The sequence below is a fragment of the Apis laboriosa genome, unplaced genomic scaffold, assembly GCF_014066325.1.
Source record: "Apis laboriosa isolate Shangri-la unplaced genomic scaffold, ASM1406632v1 scaffold16_cov148, whole genome shotgun sequence".
Taxonomy (NCBI): domain Eukaryota; kingdom Metazoa; phylum Arthropoda; class Insecta; order Hymenoptera; family Apidae; genus Apis; species Apis laboriosa.
In genome coordinates, this window is record NW_025222129.1 from 3,311,890 (window position 1) to 3,331,142 (window position 19,253).

The 19,253-nt window shown below is 37.2% G+C and overlaps 1 protein-coding gene across 12 annotated transcripts in view; it reads right to left on the bottom strand.

Annotated features, from left to right (window-relative positions):
- Nucleotides 1–183: 183 nt before the first annotated feature.
- LOC122711319 (potassium voltage-gated channel unc-103) overlaps nt 184–19,253 on the bottom strand; it is a 112,118-nt gene continuing 93,048 nt past the window's right edge. For 7 of the 12 annotated variants that reach the window (XM_043929973.1, XM_043929976.1, XM_043929972.1 and 4 more), the window contains 13 exons: nt 17,776–17,930; nt 17,431–17,551; nt 17,205–17,325; nt 16,650–16,959; nt 16,216–16,552; nt 15,146–15,333; nt 14,883–15,007; nt 13,064–13,159; nt 12,462–12,602; nt 11,646–11,970; nt 10,731–10,808; nt 8,566–8,805; nt 184–7,676 (listed from right to left, as the gene is read on the bottom strand). In XM_043929973.1, the coding sequence (XP_043785908.1) occupies nt 7,352–7,676; nt 8,566–8,805; nt 10,731–10,808; nt 11,646–11,970; nt 12,462–12,602; nt 13,064–13,159; nt 14,883–15,007; nt 15,146–15,333; nt 16,216–16,552; nt 16,650–16,959; nt 17,205–17,325; nt 17,431–17,551; nt 17,776–17,930 (2,562 nt within the window). In that variant the 3' untranslated portion in view covers nt 184–7,351. The remainder of the gene's footprint in view (nt 7,677–8,565; nt 8,806–10,730; nt 10,809–11,645; nt 11,971–12,461; nt 12,603–13,063; nt 13,160–14,882; nt 15,008–15,145; nt 15,334–16,215; nt 16,553–16,649; nt 16,960–17,204; nt 17,326–17,430; nt 17,552–17,775; nt 17,931–19,253) is intronic. The other 5 variants (XM_043929971.1, XM_043929974.1, XM_043929970.1 and 2 more) reach the window with 5 other exon arrangements.

Here is a 19,253-nt window from a genome sequence, read left to right on the forward strand (position 1 = left end):
ATTTTCAACATTATAAACTCTGAAAAATTCTGAAGAAAAATAAAAAATTATTTATCGAAATTATTAAATATAAATTGTTTAAAATATAATAGATATCACGAAAGATTTTTATAAAACTAAATTAAATAAAACGAAAATTTGGTTCGATGATTACAAAAAAAATAAAATAGACGATACAATTTGTTGAATGCGAACATTTTTATTGAGCTACGCTGTAAAAAATTCGAGGCGATATCTTCTTTCAAGCGAATGCTCTCATTCTTCGTAATTCTCCTGTCTTTTTTGTTTATTTTTTTTTTTTTTTTCATTTTTTCAAATATTTTATCTTCGTTTTGTATTCCATTAAATTTGTTTCTCGACGGTGGGGGGATGGGGGATAAGAATAAAGACACTCGTGTAATTTTATTTTAATCTCGGAGGGTGCTCGGTGAAGAGCAGGAATTGATTTAGGGGGTGGTACAAAAATCTTATCTTCTCTCTCACACGTTCTTTCTCACTACATCATCTCTCATACTTCATTCTTTCTCTCTCTCTCTCTCACTCTCTTTCTTTCTCTCTTTTTATTTTTTATTCACTTTCACCCTTCGCGCTCACACGTACTCCTTTCACCCCTCGCTTTTTCTCCTCATCTTCATTCACTCGAAACTTTCTCGCTCTCTCTCACGAACAAATTCTCCTTTTTTTTTTTTTTTTTTTTTTTTTTAATCCTCTTGTTACGTGTTACAAATCAGTGCGCTCACCGTTATAATCGATACGATCCAAGATTATGTCATATATATATGCATATATATACATATATATATATACAGAACAATCTTAAATTGCATAATCTGGGAAAAAACGCGAGTAAATTCATCTACCGCGGATAGGATTTCATCTCTCACTCTCTCTTTCTCTCTCTCTCTCTCTCTCTCTCTCTTTCTTTCTCTCTATCTAAATCCATCCTTCTGCTTAATTTTATTTCCGCGTTTAATTCTCTTATCCTTTTTACAAACGAAATATAACGCATACTCGCGACGAGTGTTCCTCGAATTGTCTTCTCTCGAGTTTCTCATCCATCGTTTATTTTCTCTCCTCCTCCTATTTTTTTTTTTTTTAATATCCGTTGCGAGTAAATTACTCGATACACGTGTCAATGTCCCATTTGAAATAACACTTATCGCTAAATTATTGCAAAACTGGCGCGGATAGGTTAATTAAATTATTGCCGATCTCTCAGCTCGTATTCACGTACGATTATTACTTTTCTTTTTTTCTTCATCTTCTTCTTTTTAACCCTGTCATTCCCCGTCGTTTGAATTATTTAACAGCCATTTAGACATTTACTATGCAATTTTTTTTTTTCTGCCCGGCAATTTACACGGCAAACAAGCGAATTAGAAACTGTGTAATAGTTTATCGAGTGGAATAAAATTTATCTATTTAATATATTCTATTAATGATTAACTTTTCGGGATAAACATTTTACTTCGTATAATTCTAAATTACGTAAAGATTTACCAAAGGGAACGAGAGGGTTAACCGAATTGAATCATCAAAATTGGATGAACGATTAAATTCCACTTTACGAATCCCCACCCCCCCTCCCTCCCTTAATTAAAACAAACTTGGAAATTACAAATTTATATCAAGGAATATACGCACGATATTATCTAACAATGAATATATACTTTCAACAATGTTTACAAAAACCCTCCCACGGAGTCTCAGAATTACTCAAGAAGTGTCTTCAACCCTCTGCGATCGATCCTCGAGTAATCTACCCTCGAACGTGACCCTCGAGAGACAGAAAAAATGAAAAAAGAAAAAAAAAAAAATTCCAATTTCGCAATTGGAATTTTTTGTCGAAATCATCGATCGAGGAACACCCTTTGACGGAATCCCGTCGCACAGCCTGTCGTCGTGTCGATCCTGGCACGGATCCTATCTCGAACAAAGATCCTTCCCGTCTCGATCCCTTCCCTACCCCTTTTTCTCTCGCCCCATTTATTCTATCTCTCTCCCTCTCTCGGTCGGCCGCGGTAGAATTCAAAAGCGAGAGGCAGCTTCGATTAAAGAAAAAAAAAAAAACGAATATACTTTTACAATACGCATTCGCATACGAATTATAATTATATCGATCGATGACTCGGTGTGTACGTGTCGATCCTTTTTTTTTTCTTTTTCTTTCTTTTTTTTTTTCCTTTTTTTTTTCTTTTTTACGTATGTGTGTGTGATTGCGCGCGTGTCGATCCAGCGATTTATCCTTGAATACGAATACAATAGTCGAGAGTGAAAATTGTTAATTAGTCGAGAAGGACGTTCGTGCGAGGGGAAGGGGGTTGCAGGAGAATAAGAAAGAAAGAAAGAAAGAAAGAAGTTCGAGGGGAGAAAAAGATCGACGGAGGACGAAGTGAGGGTGGTAAGATTCGAGTAAGTCTCTGGAGGAAGTTGGCTCAGAGAGGATTGATCTCGAAATTTTGATGTTTTTGAAACTCGAGATGGAATTAGAGTCGGTGGATTTTGAAGAAATTTGAAGTGTACTTCGAATTCTAGTTTGGGAGGGTTTCTCGTTGATCGTTGGGGAAGTTTCATATTTGATTTGATCGTTCGTTCAAAAGTTTGTAACACAAGTTTTCCCTCTTTCTCTGTTTCTTGTTCTTATCGTCGTTAGATTGCGTTAGGATAGAAACGTTGCAAACTTCTTTCCTGGAATCGATGGGATTCCATGTAAATTTTGTTCGATACTTCCTTTTAATTTGAAAAATTGAGAAGTTTAAGTAACGTTCGAACAGATGTTAACACTTTAAAAGCGAAAACTTGCGTTGAAAACTTTCTGTCGGAAGGTGAAGTATATTTTTCTTCTTATTTTTTTTTTTGCTTCTCTCGATTTTGATATTCTTGCGGTCAGAAAAAAAGAGCGGATCTCTGATGTGAATCGCGTTTTTTTTTTTTTTTTGCATTGAATCGATCTTCCACTGAACAATTGCAGTCGTCTTTTTTTTTTTCTTTTCTTTTTTCCTTCGAAATTCTTCATCTATCAGTTATTCAACATAGAAAAGAGTTCAAATCCCGTCAAACACTTAACAAAGTTACGCGTCGTCGAATATATTTCTCTCGGGGAAACGAATAAATGCATCTTTCGCGAGTAAAAAATTTTCAAATTTACAACGCTTTTACGTTTCGATTCGTCGAAGATGTATTCGAATTATGTCGATGGTTATTTATTATTCACTCGTGTTTATCCTAAAAAATCTTCGCAAAAATTCGATGTTCAAAAGGATGTACGAAGTTTGAATCTGAAATTATTAATCAATAATTATCGCGAAATTATCCTCCAAAGGGAATGATGCAATGGACGTCTTTTGGTATCCGGCTCTTTTCTTTTCTCTATCGTTTTTCTTTTTTTTTCTTTCAACTCAACGCGGAAATGAATATATCATTTCTCGATGGGGGAGGGAAAAAAAAAAAAAAAAAAAAAAAGAAATACTAAAAGAAATACTAAGAGCTCTCGTCTCGCATCTTCACGTAGATTGGTTCGCGTAGATTTCGAGAACAGCAGTGACTCGATTTATCGAAATATCGTCGGATATGTTATACTTTTTAACGACTGATAAAGAAAAATCGGATCTAAGAAACATAAGAGAATTTTTTACTGTTTTTTTCTCTTCATTCTTGGACAGATACATTGATCAACGATTTGAAAATGAACAGGTAATGTAGACACTTTCGACGTTTGACAAGCTGATTCCTTAGAAATAAAAATTCTATTTATCGTTGTGCATTCATCGTTCATCACACTTGGATTAAAATTAAGCGTCGTTTCTTCGATTTCGAAATCATTCGAAATGAAATAATTAATCTTTTCGAATAAACTTTTCCATCTCTCGTCGCAGAACGATTTTCAGAATCATTGAATCGTCGCGAAAACGTTGGAAACAATTTTCATCGATTTTGTTTAAAGAAAAAAAAAAAAAAAAAAAAAAAAAAAAAAAAANAAAAAAAAAAAAAAAAAAAAAAGAAAAGATTTGTAACGAATGTTCACTGAAAGAAATATTAATATTAATTTTAGAAACGAATAAAAGTTATTGTTTTTGTTTTTTTCTCTCTCTCTTTTTGTGATCACTGTTGTCCTCTTTTTTTGGACCATGTTCTGAACATCCATTATTCTTTTTTATTTTTTTTTTTCCTTTTTTTTTTTTTTTTTTTTTTCTATAAAGAACAATAAATCCGCATTCGTTTCGCCGTGTACCTAAGTGCGAAAATCCACGTGTGCTGCGTGTACTACTGGTAATAATCAAAGATAATTGCTATTTGTAATTAAAAAGCTGCTTCTCTTTAGCGCTGCGCCGCTGCTCCTCTCTCGTTACAAAGTAACTCTACGATTTCATTTAATCGTTACATCGAATGTATCGGTATCATTTACAGCCTAAAATACTGAGCAAAGAACGAATCCATGATCGATGATTCTCGATCGGGCAAAACTTCTTTCTTTTCATCCCTTCGTCTTTTCTTCCTTTCCACACTTGTCCCTTCTATTACGACCTTCTATTTTCTCCTTTTTTTAAATTTACATACATTTCGTTCATTTCTATTATAACTCGTTTCGATCGACAACAAAGAAAGTTTCAATCTTCGATTTTTCATTCTTCAAAGTGATATGTGAATTATTAATTTCCAAATTATTGTCAAGAATTTCTTTTCTTTTTTTTTTTTTTTCTTTTAACAATCGTGTTGAACCTCGACATTCTCTCACTGGCAAAATAATAATAATAATAATATCTTAAAGTGAAGAAAGGAAGGGAAGAAAAATTTTCTCTTCCGTTGTCAGCTCGCTCTCAGAAGAAAACGGATTATCGTATAAGAAAGAACGATCGAGAATCATCGATCATCGCTTTCCACCCTTATCATTGCGTGATAAATCGCCGAACGGGGGTGAAAAAAAGTAAACACTCGGGAGGTCGAGAACGAAAAGTGAGGAAGAGAAACCAACGTACGCTTAGAAGTTATCAATTAATTCGATATCAATATATCTTGTAAAAAATTTTTTTTCTTTTTTTTTACAACGTGTATACGCATACACACGGCACTAGTGTATATACGTACACGAGCAAATGTACGTATAACATGTATATACACATATATATACCGTTATTGCGCAGGCAATTGTTGTTTCTTTCTCTTGTTCTTTTCTTTCTTTCTTTCTTTCTTTCTTTCTTTCTTTTTTTTTTCGTTTCTTTTTGTCAACCATTTTCATATCGTCGGTATTTTCTATAATTTTATCTTCACCTCCTCCCCATCGCGCTTGCGTTTCTTCCCTACTTTATGGCAATAATAATATAATAATATAATATAATAATAATAATAACAATAATAATAATAATCGTAAGAATGATCATAATAATAATAGAATATTAGTAATTATCTAAATTCTCTCTCATATTAATAATTTTCCCCATTTTCTCGCTTGTCCCATATTTTCTCGTCAAAATTTCCTTTTATATATATTTATTTATTAATTTGTTTCTTTTTTTTCTTTTTTTCTTTTTTTTTTTTTTTTTTTTGGTTGTCTGTATAAAGGACATTGCAGTTTTATTCGGTATAGGTGGCACTCAGAATTGTATTTCTATTAGTTTCCTTTTCTTTGTTCTTTCATACCTAATTCGTTCGTCATCGATCTTTTCATTCAGCCCTTACTTTTTTTTTCAATTTTTAACACGTACGATATCTCTCATGAGTTCTTCTTTTTTTTTTATTTCCTCTTTTCTTGTAAGTAATAAAAAAAGAAAAGAAAGTGCTCTCAATCGAAAACGAGCTATAATACGAGTTGTTTCCTGACGCGATCGTCCGAATTCCCAAAAATTTAACAAACTCACCACGAGCCGCCTCCTATTTCGATTTCAACTTTCGTCCTTCAGTTTGCTCCATTTTTTCTCATTTTTTCTCCCCCCCCTTTTTTTTAAATTTCTCTTTCTTTTAATCCCGCGAACATCGATCTTCTGCCCTTCCATCTCGTACTTCCGTTTTATTTTATTTTATTTCCCTTTCATTATTAATTCCCCTCGCTCTCCTTTGTTATCTCCATATATAATAAATTTTCCTCTTTCATCGTTTCATTTTTCTCTCCTTTCTACACGATATTAAGTAACGAAAGAAAGCTTTCCACGTGCGAAACAAAAAAGCATCGCCATCGAAGGGAGAATACGTACGTGTGTGTGTGTGTGTATGTATACGTATCCATGTATCTGTGTGTGTTTTTGAATTCGATTAAAAAAAATTGCTCCAAAGAAAAAAATAGAAACTTTGAATGCAAAGTCGATATTACCGCGATTGGATTAACTCTATGTGTGTGTGTGTGTGTGTGTGTGTAAATGTATGTCGCGAAAAAACGCATTGTCCGTGTAACACGCGTGTATATACGCGTCACGTGTTTGTACATGCGTGTATATGTATACAACATTTTGAAAACGCCGCTCGTGCTCTCTGTTCTCTCGCTCTTCTCCTCCTCCTCCTCCTCCTCCTCCGTACGTCTTTCCGCCTCTTCGAAACATCTCTCGATCTCTCCGCGATCGATATCGCTGCCGATCGCCCGCCGATCGATATTCTCTTTAACGATCCTACTCGAAACCCGATTCAAAGAGAAAATAGGGACTTGCTTGCTCGGTGGAGACAATCGATACAGATAATAATCATTCGTAGAAAAAGACTGGTAAACGAAAACTCGGGTGAAAAAGAAAGAAAAAAAAAAAAAAAAAAAAAAAAAGATTGTGCTTTACGTCGAAAAATTACGAATTTTGATCGTCGTTGATGACCTCCCAACGCACGCGATTTTGTACCATTCGCAGCGGTGCGATAAAAAATATATTTTGGGAAATATAGGGGGCGAGCCACTCTCTCACGAACATTCGTGAAACGAATATTCCAGAGATCGAGATGTGAGAAATAAGCGTAAAATAAGCGAGGGAGGGAGGAGAGGGGGGAGAAAAAGGAAAAATCTTTCTCTTCGTAATAATACATCTCGGTTTCCCCCTCCCTCGAGAAGATGAAGCGAAGAAAAAAAAAAAAAAAAAGAGAGAGAACGAAGTTCGACCGAGGGATCGATACCAAAGGGATCAAGGAGGGATCAATCTCGAAGAGAAAATCGATCAGGGGCCGGGTTGGTGTCGTTCAATCCTGGCGCCACGTTCGTCACATCCTCCAAGAGGGAACGGAGGGAGTCCACAGCCATCCGAATGATCGTTGGTATCAACGCCGATGTCAAACGCCTACGGCTACGCGTCGCGTTTCAGTCGCAAGTCTGAAGTCGATTTCAATTGGTTCGAAAAGGAAGGGTGGGTGGGGTGGGGTGGGGGAGGGGGAGGGAACGTTGGCCTTAACTGACGTGATCCTGGTCGAGTTCGTCCAACGATTCCAGTCTCGCGATCGGCGCCTCGTTTATCGTGAACTCCCAGGAGATGTCCTCGCTCGCCTGCCTCGAGGACTCTTGCCGCTGCCCCTGGCTTGCCTCGTCCCGGCCTGGTTGCCTGCTCTCCGAGCGTTGAGCGGCGCCAAGCTCGCTCGAACCGCGATGATTCGTCGGCTCCTTCCGGGACTCGCTGCTTCGAGGGCGCTGGCTACCCCCTCGATCCGACACGGACACCACGCAGCTCCACGGATCCTCCCCCTCCGGCTCTGATCGCTTGTTGAACGAGCTGTACCTGGTTCGACCGAAATATTTCATGTTAATCCACTTCTGTCCGATAAACGAGTATAATTGATTGTGCAATTAGAATGGAGTAGTAATGCGAGGTTATTTTTTTATTAGAAAGTAGGGGAAAGGTATTTATTTATCGAGAGGCAAAAGTAGAATAAAAGATAATTAATTAAGATTATGGAGTAATTGGAATAACGCAATCATAATTGTCATAAAGTTTATTAAACTTTATTAGAGTTTTACACTATAGCTACTTGCGATTATTATTATCACATTTTCGAATAATTTATAACCGAATCCGACGCCGATCATTTTATTACCCGGACGAAGAAAAATGGAATATCATGATCAGATTATAGAAAACAGTCGTAGATAGAATAGTACGCGATAGTAAGTAACATATATTATCGAATAAAAGAGAAATGAAACGAGACGAATGTGATAGGAATTAAATAGTGTTTTACATTTCCCTCATCGAAAAAGAAAGAAGTTTGAAACACTCAACGTACCCGCTCCTGAAATAACTAATTAAAAATTTGGAATAAAACTACTTTATCAAAACTCCTGAATAACATTTATTAATTATTAATAATTGATACAGCCTTTCGTACCTCCTCGATCATTATCCCGTTTCTGAACAATAAATTATCAACTTTGTCAACCTTATCAACTGAATCCAACAAGTGTACGCCGACCGTTTTATTCATCCAAACGAAGATTATAGAAAAGAATCGTAACCGGATAAGTGGAATAATAGCAAGTAGCATAGATCGACGATTGAATGAAACAGAGAAAGGAAAAGAAGGACGAATAACCGCGTGCTTTACGTATTCTTCCCCTCGTCAAAGAAAGAGAGGGGAAAGAAAAAGATTTGGAATAATCGGCGTTATTACCCGCTCCTGAACTCTCCCCTCCTGAATGCGGCGGGTTGACTGTGCCACGCGTGCGGCAGATGCGGCTGTTGCGAGGGGGGCGGCACGGCCAGGTCGACGGGTTGGCTCTGGGACCTCGTGGGCGCCGTTCTCCCGTTCAACGCCGTTTGCAAGGCCGTGGCCAGGGCGGACGTGTCCGACGTGACCGTCAATCGCGACGTTCCCGAGGACGTCGACATTGGCTCTTTCGTTGGGGGTCTGCTGCAGATGGGAAATGAAACGAAACGGGGGAGGGGGAATTAATCGATTTTCGATCGGTCGGTCGATAAGCGGCCGCTACGAGTAGCAGCGTATATATAATATACTTGAAGCATATGTGATATATGTACAAGGGGATTACGGTTAGGCCTCTAATTCGTCTAAAGTGTCCCGAACAGTGTCGCAAGTCTGGTCTGATTGGGACTCCTATCACTGAATCGCGTTCGAAGTCTGACATCGACATTGTTTCGTTTATATACTTCTACGGAATATGTGTGAATGTGTGTCTGTGTGTGTGTGTGTGTGTATCTATGCGTGTCTGATATGCTTGTAATTCCTTGGTACGCTTCTTTTTTCTTTTTTAAAGGGATTTTATATATAAGACGCTTATATATAAGACTTGAGATCGAGTGCTAAGACGTATATATAATATATATATATGGTAGAATCTCGATAGTTCTTAAGGAATAGAGTAATTGAAATTTCGATTCGATTGGATTCGTGAAAAGAGACTTGTTGTGGACTCGACGATTTTAGACGTTTAGTTTAGATAGAAATGTAAAGATTAATTGAATTATTGTTTAATTTGGAATTATCGTCTTTTCTTTTTTTCTTTGCTTACGAAAAAGATCTTGGGATATTTTTAACAAGTGGTTATTTTTTAAGATCGATTTATTGTTATTTCGATTTTTATACTATCGAGACTGTACTGCATTCTTCTAAAACGAAACTAGCAAAACATACGTATGCTTGTGCACTAATGAAAACTTATGTCCTACGTAGTGGCGATTCATACTCGCGGGAATCAGCTACAAATTCAATCTCTTACCTCTGTCCATAGTGATGAGATATTTTAAGTTGCTACGAGGGGAAGTTTTGTTAAGGTGTGTAAAGAGTGAGTATTGTCGTGTTTTCGTTGGACAATTGAATGAAAAGTTAAAACATTTTTCTGCGAAAAAGAAAGAATTTCTAGAATGTTAACAGTATCGATAATTAAAAAATACTTTACGTGAATTTTCTCTCTAAACGTGCCTTTTCAATATTATTAATTTTTTCTTTTTTCAATATCAATTTGTGTGTTCTATTTGCGCGTTAAAAAAAAAAACAAGAAAAAAATATCTCCTTTTAGAAATTTTCCTTTAAATTATTCTATATTAAATTATTCTATATACATATACATATATATATGGTAAGTATATATAAAAAAATCGTGAAGGATTGTATACGAGTCGAGAAAACAAGTGGCTTGAAAGTGGCTAATTTGAATTTCCCGCATATTATTCATCGTTTTATTCAAGCTTCGAAAACGTGCTACGTCGCAGAACAAATTAAATCATCTACACACGCGTTGCACGAGAAATGCTCGATCGATATTATAACTAATAACGTGGAAATAGAAGAAAAAAAGAAAAAGAAAAAAAAAGAAAGAAATTCACACAGCAAATTACTTGAACAAGAGTATACAGATCAATGTGTAAACTAACGAAAGATCTAGCGCTAAAAGAAGAAGAAAATCGTTCTACAAATACCTGAAAATGATTCTCGAATAAATGTCGATGTCAATTGTTCGCTCTATTCGATGCAAAGATTAAGAAAAGAAAAAAAAAAAGAAAAGAGGGACAAAGATTAAGGAGAGAGAGAGAGAGAGAAAGAGAGAAAGAGAAAGAGAAAGAGAGAGAGAGAGAGAGAGAGAGAGAGAGAAAGAAATGATTCATATTGGAAATGTACTTACAACGTGAGAGAAAATTAACTGGCAATAATTTGAGTACGCAGGAAACTAATAGCGTTAATTTTACGCAAATTTATTTTTTCTTTTTTTTTTTTTAACTTTTTGCGATTAATGCACAATACTCCTGCCTTGTTTCTACTTGCGCGACACTGCTCGCAAAAAAAGGGTTTCAAAGAAGAGTATGAGAGAGTATGGTCACCTTCGGAACTTGTCCAACCTTTCCAAAATAAAAGACGCCGAAATCAAATGCAACTGATCCAGGGATTTCGAAAGAAAGCTTTTCACAAGAATAAAAACATCGATTACTTCCTAGGAAGAAACTAGAAATAATTCTCTACTTTGAAGAAGAAGAAGAAGAAGAAGAAGAAGAAGAAGAAGAAGAAGAAGAAGAAGAAGAAGATGATGATGATGATGATGAAGAAGATGAAGATGAAGAAGAAGAAGAAAAAAGAAGAAAAAAGAAAAAAAAAGTAATAAAGAAGAGATGCAATGATTTCAACGGAACACGCGTTTGTCTACGTTTCCCGAAAGCGGTACCGCGATTTCAAACGGATCTCCGACCGTGTCGATTTGAATAGAAAGAAAGAGAAAAAAGGAAACGCGCGTATACATATACATATATACATATATGTATATATAAAGAGAGAGAGAAAAAGAGACAGAGAGAGAAAGAGAGAAAGATAGAGAAAGAGAGAGAGAGAGAGAGAGAGAGAGTATGAGACACAAAAGAGAAATAAAACAGAGAAAGTAAAGACACATGTTACATCTGCTATGACAAACAGACTAAGAGGCATGGTAACGCGTGAAAAAGATGTCCCATTTCAATTTCAACTTCAAAGAAAAGAAACTGAACGAAGCAAACTACGTTCTCATAGATATCGAGTCGAAAAAGGGAAAGCAATTTTTTTTTTTTTTTTTTCTTCCTCTCAATTTCAAAGACCAGATTATTCGTTTTTCGCTTGAAATTGCTTTCTCCTTTCCCCCTCCCCCTCCCGCCCTCTTTTTCCCCCTTAATCATTATCAAATCCAAAATCCCTTTGACACGTTACCACGTTGAACGAGAGAGAATTTTTCAAATTCACCACAGTGAGGAAATCACGGTGAGCAAACTCACCTGAACAAACCGTGGGACGTGCTAGGCTGGATCTTTCCATTTCCGTTACTCGACGGAGGGCCGGTAGGCGGTTGAGGTTCGCTGGCCGATCGTTGGACCAAAGCCGGTGCTCTACTACTCTTGGACAGACCGACCGAGGTCGGCCCGGCCATCATCTCGATGCTCGAACTCTCCCTCGACGAGTTGAGCGTCTGTTGGAGCAGCGTCAATATCAACCTGATGTTCTCCCCCATCGAGTGCTCCAACGAGGACACTTGCCGGGACAGTTGGTCTATTCTAGCGTTTATCTCTTCCACGGGTCGGCCCGGTCCACTTTGAAAGTCGCCTAGAAGTGAGAAGAGAGAGGGAGGGGGGAGAAAAAAAAAAGAAAAAAAAAAGAAAAAGGAGAGAAAGATTAAATACAATAATAAAAATCTGTTCGAAATTCACTTCGAGCGAAATTAAAAATTTTCTAATCTGACTCGATATCGGCTCGGCTATTTCGGAGTTTATTATTATCCTCCTCCCGTGGTATTACCTACTTCTCGCTTTCGATTTTACGCTTTTCACATCTTTTTTTATCCCTCTCTATCTGATTTCTCTTTTCTACACAATTTGTGACACAATTTGTCAACAATCGAATTCGTCGAAAGAAATTTAAGAAAGAGAAAAATAAAAGAAAGAAAGGAAGAGAAACAAAACGCAAACAAATGGTTGACGAGCAAAGGAGATCGAGCGATGGAAGAAGAAGAAGAAGAAGAAATGGGGGGTGGGGGTGTGCAGTGGGCGGAGGGAAGGGAGGGAGGGAGGGGGGCACATAAACGCGATTTCACGCACCGTGAGTCTGGGGATGCTGAGGTGGCGACGGTGTAGTGTAGTGACTGGATGTCGTCGAGGTCGGATGTACCGCGTTCTGGCTGAGGCAGCTTTCACCAGCGGCTGAGCTTCTCCTCGCTGGTTTCGTCAACGGCGTGGTCACTGGATAAACCCAGGCACAGTAATCAGTACCACGATCCACGGGGAAGTAGCACGAGCCTTCCTACCCTCTAAAAGTGCCTCTTATCTCCAAGAAAAAAAGGGGGACGAGGAGAGAGAGAGAAAGAGAGAGAAAGAAAGAGAGAGAAAGAGAGGGAAAGAAAGAGAGAGCGAGATATATAGATAGAAAAGAGATCAAGAGAAAGAGAATGGCAGAGCGAGAAAACGAGAGGTAAATTGAGAGACAGAGAGAAAGAGAAAGAGGTCGAAATATACTTTCGTATATGAATATGTATCCAAAGGGGAGGGCGAGGGGGAAGGGCGGGGCTGTTAACGATCGTGCCGTTTTCTCGAGCATAAGGTAGATGAGTTTATGCGAGAGACATCGCATGTAAATATGTTTGCTCGTTGCGACGAATATAGAAAAGTTGGCCAGATCTACTTGCGCCAAATGGGATACTTACTCTGCTTGGCAAGGTAATCGTGACTCGTCAGTGGTTGAAGATGGATCTTGTGTTGGCGTAGGTCCGGTATGCTGCGCTTGAGATGGGTTAGCATGCCTGAACAACCAGGTTTCAAGGTGTTAACGAACTCGGGAGTCAAATGCAAACGCAAAGCTTAAAAATGCTGCACGCTTAACCCAAACGCCTCCAACTTAAATTAAAATTTTTCGGATCGAGATTGACGAGAGACATTGGCGAGATGAGTTGAGATTGAAGACGAAATATTCGAGGGGGAAAAAAAAAAAAAAAAGAAATTGTCTTATTTTTGAGTCGAAATGGAAAAATGAAAAAGACACGTCGTTCGTTCTCAAGCTCATCTCTTATTTCAAAAAAAAAGAATTCTTTTCAATTTACATTGATTTATATTATCGTATTTATATTTATAATATTCTATTGTAGGTAGAAAAAAATATATACCGTATTGAACGGAACGAAAAGAAAAAATAGAGCGAGCGATCTTGAACTCTGAATAATTTACATAAATTTGTGAAACGAGATCTAAAGGAATATTTATAGAGAAATGTTATATATTTACAAATAAATATTTACGAAATTACGTCAGAGGTTTCAAGATCACAATAGAGATCGCAATTCGTCGATCAAAGCGATTGGGCTAAGGGGATGTTTTAGCGGAGAGAAAAAAGAGGGGGGGAAAAAAAGAAAAAAAGGTGGAAAAATGTCGATCGAGAAAAGCTCGTGAAAAATGATCTACGCTACGGAGGAGACGAGATTTCACATATAAAAGAAATGTCTATGGAGGAATGAAGATCTTTATGAAACACGAGCAAGTAGCAATTGAATCAAAATGAATCTGATTGAAATTGTAATCTAGCGATCGTGAAGTGGAAAAGGGGACAGATTTGTAAAAATCATACAGAAATTATAAATTTAGAAAATAATAACAGATTCTGCAGCACGATGACTTTTCTTTTTTTTTTTTTTTTTTTTAACAAAAAGCATTTCCTCGAGATTGGAGCGAATTAAGAAAAGAAAAGAAAAGAAAAGAAAAGAAAAGAAAAAAAAAAGGAAATTGCACAAATCAAGTGTTAGTGACGAACGAAAAAAAATGTCTCATCCCACCGCTTCCACTCCATGACTACTGTGTAATTAGAGCAAACTGGAATTACTGCACTCTGCGATGTAAGAATTCGAAATTACCTTTTTCAGAACAACGTTGTTGTTAATCTGTCCGGTAAAACGTTTCTCTTCGAACATTCTAAGCGGTCCAAACTCATACGTAACGAGTTGAATAAATACAAGATAAAAATAGATAAAGGGATAAAGGGGCAAGCCGAGCTTCTCGTATATATATATATGTATATACAAATGTTCCGAGAAATGTTTCTACGAATGTTTTTTCGAATATTTTTTAATGGTAAGCGTCGTAATGTGGCAGGTTGTTTGGTAATGTTTGGCGAAGCAACGATTCAAAAGTACTTTCCTGAATCATAACGATCTTCCACGTCCACAATGTTGTATAGCAAACGTTCGATAACCGAGTAATGGTATAAAAAATTCCTTACTCGAATATTTAAGGATATTCTATGTGTCGTGCAGAGAACAACATTCCTCAGACAATAATTAGAGGCAAACGATAGAGAGAGAGTGAGAGAGAGAGAGAGAAAGAGAGAGAGAGAGAGAGAGAGAGAGAAAGATAGAGATATAGAGATACAAAGAGAAAGAGAAAGAGAAAAGAGAGAGGGGGAGAGAGATTTGGATAAAAAAGAAGAAAATAAAGGAAAGAAATTTCGATCGACCGAGTACACGCGAATTTTCTCACCGGTTATGGAGTTCAACGTGGAGCTCCTCTGTTTTGGCTCGTCGAATTCTAGGTTCAATGGCGTCACATCTTGGCCGGCTTTGTCGGTGCTGAATTCCAAAATTCCGTGGCCACTTCCTTTGTCGCTGAGAAAGGGGGAAGAAAAAGGAAAAAAAAAAAAAAAAAAAAAAAAAAAAAAAAAAAGAAAAGAAAAAATAATAATACGTCAGGACAAAGAGATAGGTTTAATTTTACTTTTGGATTTTTCGGATTAAAGAACTTACTAATCTTCCTGATCACCCTGTAAAGAGTCTTGTCGACCAGTGGGGATAAGATTGGTGCCAGGACCACCACCGGGTCCTCGACGGTATCTTGGTGGACGGAAAGCGAATCTCCTAGCGTCGGCGTCGACGTCCGTTGGAGTACTGACAGGAAACCTTGCTGATATTGGATCGACACCAGCCTGTTCCTCCTGCGAATCGTTTCAAAATTTCATTTTAAAAAGATCCGCGAGAAATAATCATACAAGCCTTCCTTAAACGATAGATCTTTATTCGATATGAATAAGAATAAATTGGAAAAATTCTGCATGATATATTATATATAGAATAGAAGAATATTTCTTTTCGAAAACCCATTCTTTTGTTTTAAGACGATATCTCAAACGATCCCAAAGATACAGTATTCTAAAATGCAGAATATGGATCATTGAATAATAGAGGAACTTCCAGGAAACGGAGTGACCTACTTTGTTTCCTCATATTAGATTAATGAACAATAGAAAAAAGCAATGACTCACCCTTTGTCACTGATCTATACGTAAGGCCAGACGTAACGAAATATTAAAAAATTAATCTTTTGTTTGAACGACGATATCTCGGGAACCGGAAATGATATCGAGATAAAACAGAAAACGTTTTAAACAGAAGAGCTTTCTTGTTCGCAATTGTGAAAGATTTTTGGAGGGAATGTAAAAATCTTTGGAAGATGATATATGAGATAAAACAAGAAGCACATTTTAAACAGAAGAGCTTTCTTGTTCGCAATCGTGGAAGATTTTTGAGGGGAATGTAAAAATCTTTGGGATACCAAGATTTCAAAGTTTTAGTAATTTTAATAAATATTTCGTACACTTTTTCGATGCTCTTTTAAATCATCTATACTTTTGAGATAAAATTATTTGTCTAATAATAGTTACATCTCAAAGTATACATCTCAAAGTATAAAATACCTCGGCTCGAATTAAAATAATCGAGGTAATCTTTTTTTGAAAAGAATATTCAATTAACGTAAATTGTTCGTTTGAAAAATTAACAAGAAGAACATTAATACAATTGGATGAACAAATACGTACGTCTCTCAGATTAAAAGTGATCTCGAGATTCTGGCTGAAGTGATTCGAGAATTCTGGATAAAGGGCCAGAACGTCGAGTAGATCGTCCCTGTGTATCTTGTGCAGATCGCAATAGGTCAACGCTCGCACGTTGCAAGACGCTTTGCCAACGGTCGGATATATGCAAGGATTCTCCCCGAATATGTCGTCCTTCGCAAGTATGGCCATCACGACGTCGCCCTTCAATATCTCTATGCTGCCTCGCGATATGAAGTACAGGGACGTTAACACGTCTCCTCGATGAACCAACGTGTCACCGGGTGGCGCGTGTGTGGTTTTGAATTTTAACGATAACGCCCTGAATAAATCAGAATTGTTATTACCATTATTATTTCACTATTATTATTATTATTATTATTATCATTATATCCAACATATAGAAATTCCACGAATACCTTAAACAACCAGGACTGGCACCCTCGAAGGCTCTACAGTTGTTTAGAAGATTTCTGTTCAGATGAAGACAGATGTCCGCCTGAAGGCACTCGGGGAATCCTTTCAGAACGCTGTTCATGTCGATTCCGTTCGTGTACGTCCAAGCGTGTTGAAAGTACTCCTCCAATCTCTGACGAAGCGGATTCGGGATCTGATGGAATCTGATGAACTCTCGAACTCGAAGCATCTGCGTGTGGTATCTTGCTGTACCGCTGTAAAGCCTCTGAATGATGGCCGAGACGTTACCGAAGATACTGGCATACATCAAAGCTGGAAAGAGAGAGGGAGAGAGAGAGAAAAAAAAAAAAAGCGACGAGTTAATGGATATCTAAGGAAATCTCACGCGTTTTTCTTTTTTTTTTTTTCTTTTCTTTTTCTACGTTACGTCAGTCTGTACAAAAAAAAAAAAAAAAGAAAGAAAAAAAAATACAAGGAAAATTTACAACATTTACATAATAAGTCTTTAAAATAATTAATTTAAAAAGCGACGACATCATCCTCCGGTCGATACTTACATCCAATTAGCATAACGATTATAGTAAATATCTTCTCGGTGTCCGTGTTTGGAGCCACGTTTCCAAAGCCCACCGATGTTAAACTACTAAAGGTAAAATACAGTGCTGTGATGTAGCGGCTCTGAAAAAAACGAAAGAAGGAAGCTTAGATCAAGTTGAAATGATCGATGTAATCGATAGAATAATTAATAATATCGAGTACAGCATTTGAACAAATTGGACGCACCTTTATACTCGGCCCACCGGTGTTGTTGTGAAAATAAAACTGATGCGTGTCGTTGGCAAGTATATCGAGCCAACCGACTTTGCTCTTCAACGTTGGTCTCTCCGCGTTTCCTATGGCGTACCTTCAATAATAAAATTCCATTCGTTGCGATCAATAATAATAATAATATTTCCAACAGAGAATCCACAAAGAATCCCTTTCTTTCCAAGAAACGAACGTTTCTTTTTTTTCTCGCGATTTAAATTTAAATATTGGTTTTTTTCTTTCTTTCTTTCTTTCTTTCTTTCTTTCTTTCTTTCTTTCTTTCTTTTTTTTTTTTTTTTTTTTTTTTTTTGCGCAACTCACCATATACACGCCATCCAATGGGCACTAAGAGCAAAGGTGCCCATCAAAAGTAGTAAAACAGCAGCTCCATATTCGCTGTACCTGTCGATCTTCCTGGCTACTCTGACGAGTCGCAAAAGACGAGCCGTCTTCAATAGTCCTATCAAGGTGGTCGTCTGTAAAGAACACGTTACACTTTGTCGATCTTACAGCTCGGCCGTACGACACTCTTGGTTCTTTGCTTGAGTTTTCCATTTTCGAAGCTTGGATCAACTGACTTTGGCTCCCGATCGAACGAGAATTTCGGATGAGGGGGAACGAAATTCAAAGAAAAAACAAATTTTTCTCTTTAAACGTTACATTTCGAGTTATTGCGGCAAATCGATTAAAAATGTCAAATTGAAAGAGCCACGTATTTGTATCGCGCTAGACGATTAACGGCGACTCGATAAGAAATGTCAGGAAAGTGATAAATAATTAAATAGCGTCCCCGATACGCTTTCGTTGTTCAACAATTCCATTCTTTTTTTTTTTTTTTTTTTTTTTTTCGAATCGTCCTTCCTCCTCCAAACGACGACGCCAAAGTCAGTTCGAGTCAGTCTGAGTTATTGCTGCGATCGTAGTTTCTTTTCTTTTTTTTTTTTTTTTACGAGGATATCTATAATAAACGCCGACTGCCTGTTCTCGAGTTCGATCGATCGAGACGTCGTCGCCACGTCGGTCACTTTTAGGTCAGCCAGAAGCTCCGTAGTATCTAATATCGTTTGATATTTTTTTTTTTTTTCTAAAGATGCTCGAGCGATCCTTCGATCACGTGCAACTTTTCTTTTTTTTCTTTTCATCCGCAATCGCGGAAACTTCGTTCCATTTCTCGAAAAGAAAACAAAGGAGAGAAGCTCCATCTTTAATTTTGCGTTTGCTCAATTTACCTGAGCGTTTAATAAAATTAAACACGATTCTTACTTAAAAGTTCAAAAATAATATATCAATAATGATAAAGTTACTTGTTTCGATTTAATAATCATTAACTAAAGTTAATAATTAAGTAATAATGATAAAGTTAAAGTTGGTAAAATTATTACTTATTAAGAGATCCACATCCAGAAAAACTGAATGTGGTAACTCCAAGAGAATTCCAATGTTACTACGACAATTTCTAGAACGAAACCAATCGAAATTGCGTACCGTACGTTTCGATCGATCTTTCGAGGATTTTTTTCTTTCTTATATTCCTCGATCGGGGGAGAATCGAGCAGTCGGCCGTTCAACGTTGCAAAATAATATGCATTCACAACCAATGTACTGTTGCAAACATTCTGCTGGGCCGTGATTACTCATGCATTCTCTCCGATGATAATTCTCTTACCTGTGCTTCGTGGTTCGAGATTCGATTAGCGGCCTGGACAAAAGGCATCGGATTTCGATCGAATCGTACCGGGTCTATCTCATGCAAAGTCGACTCCAACCAAAAAACTGAACCATTCGTCTAATAGTGATAG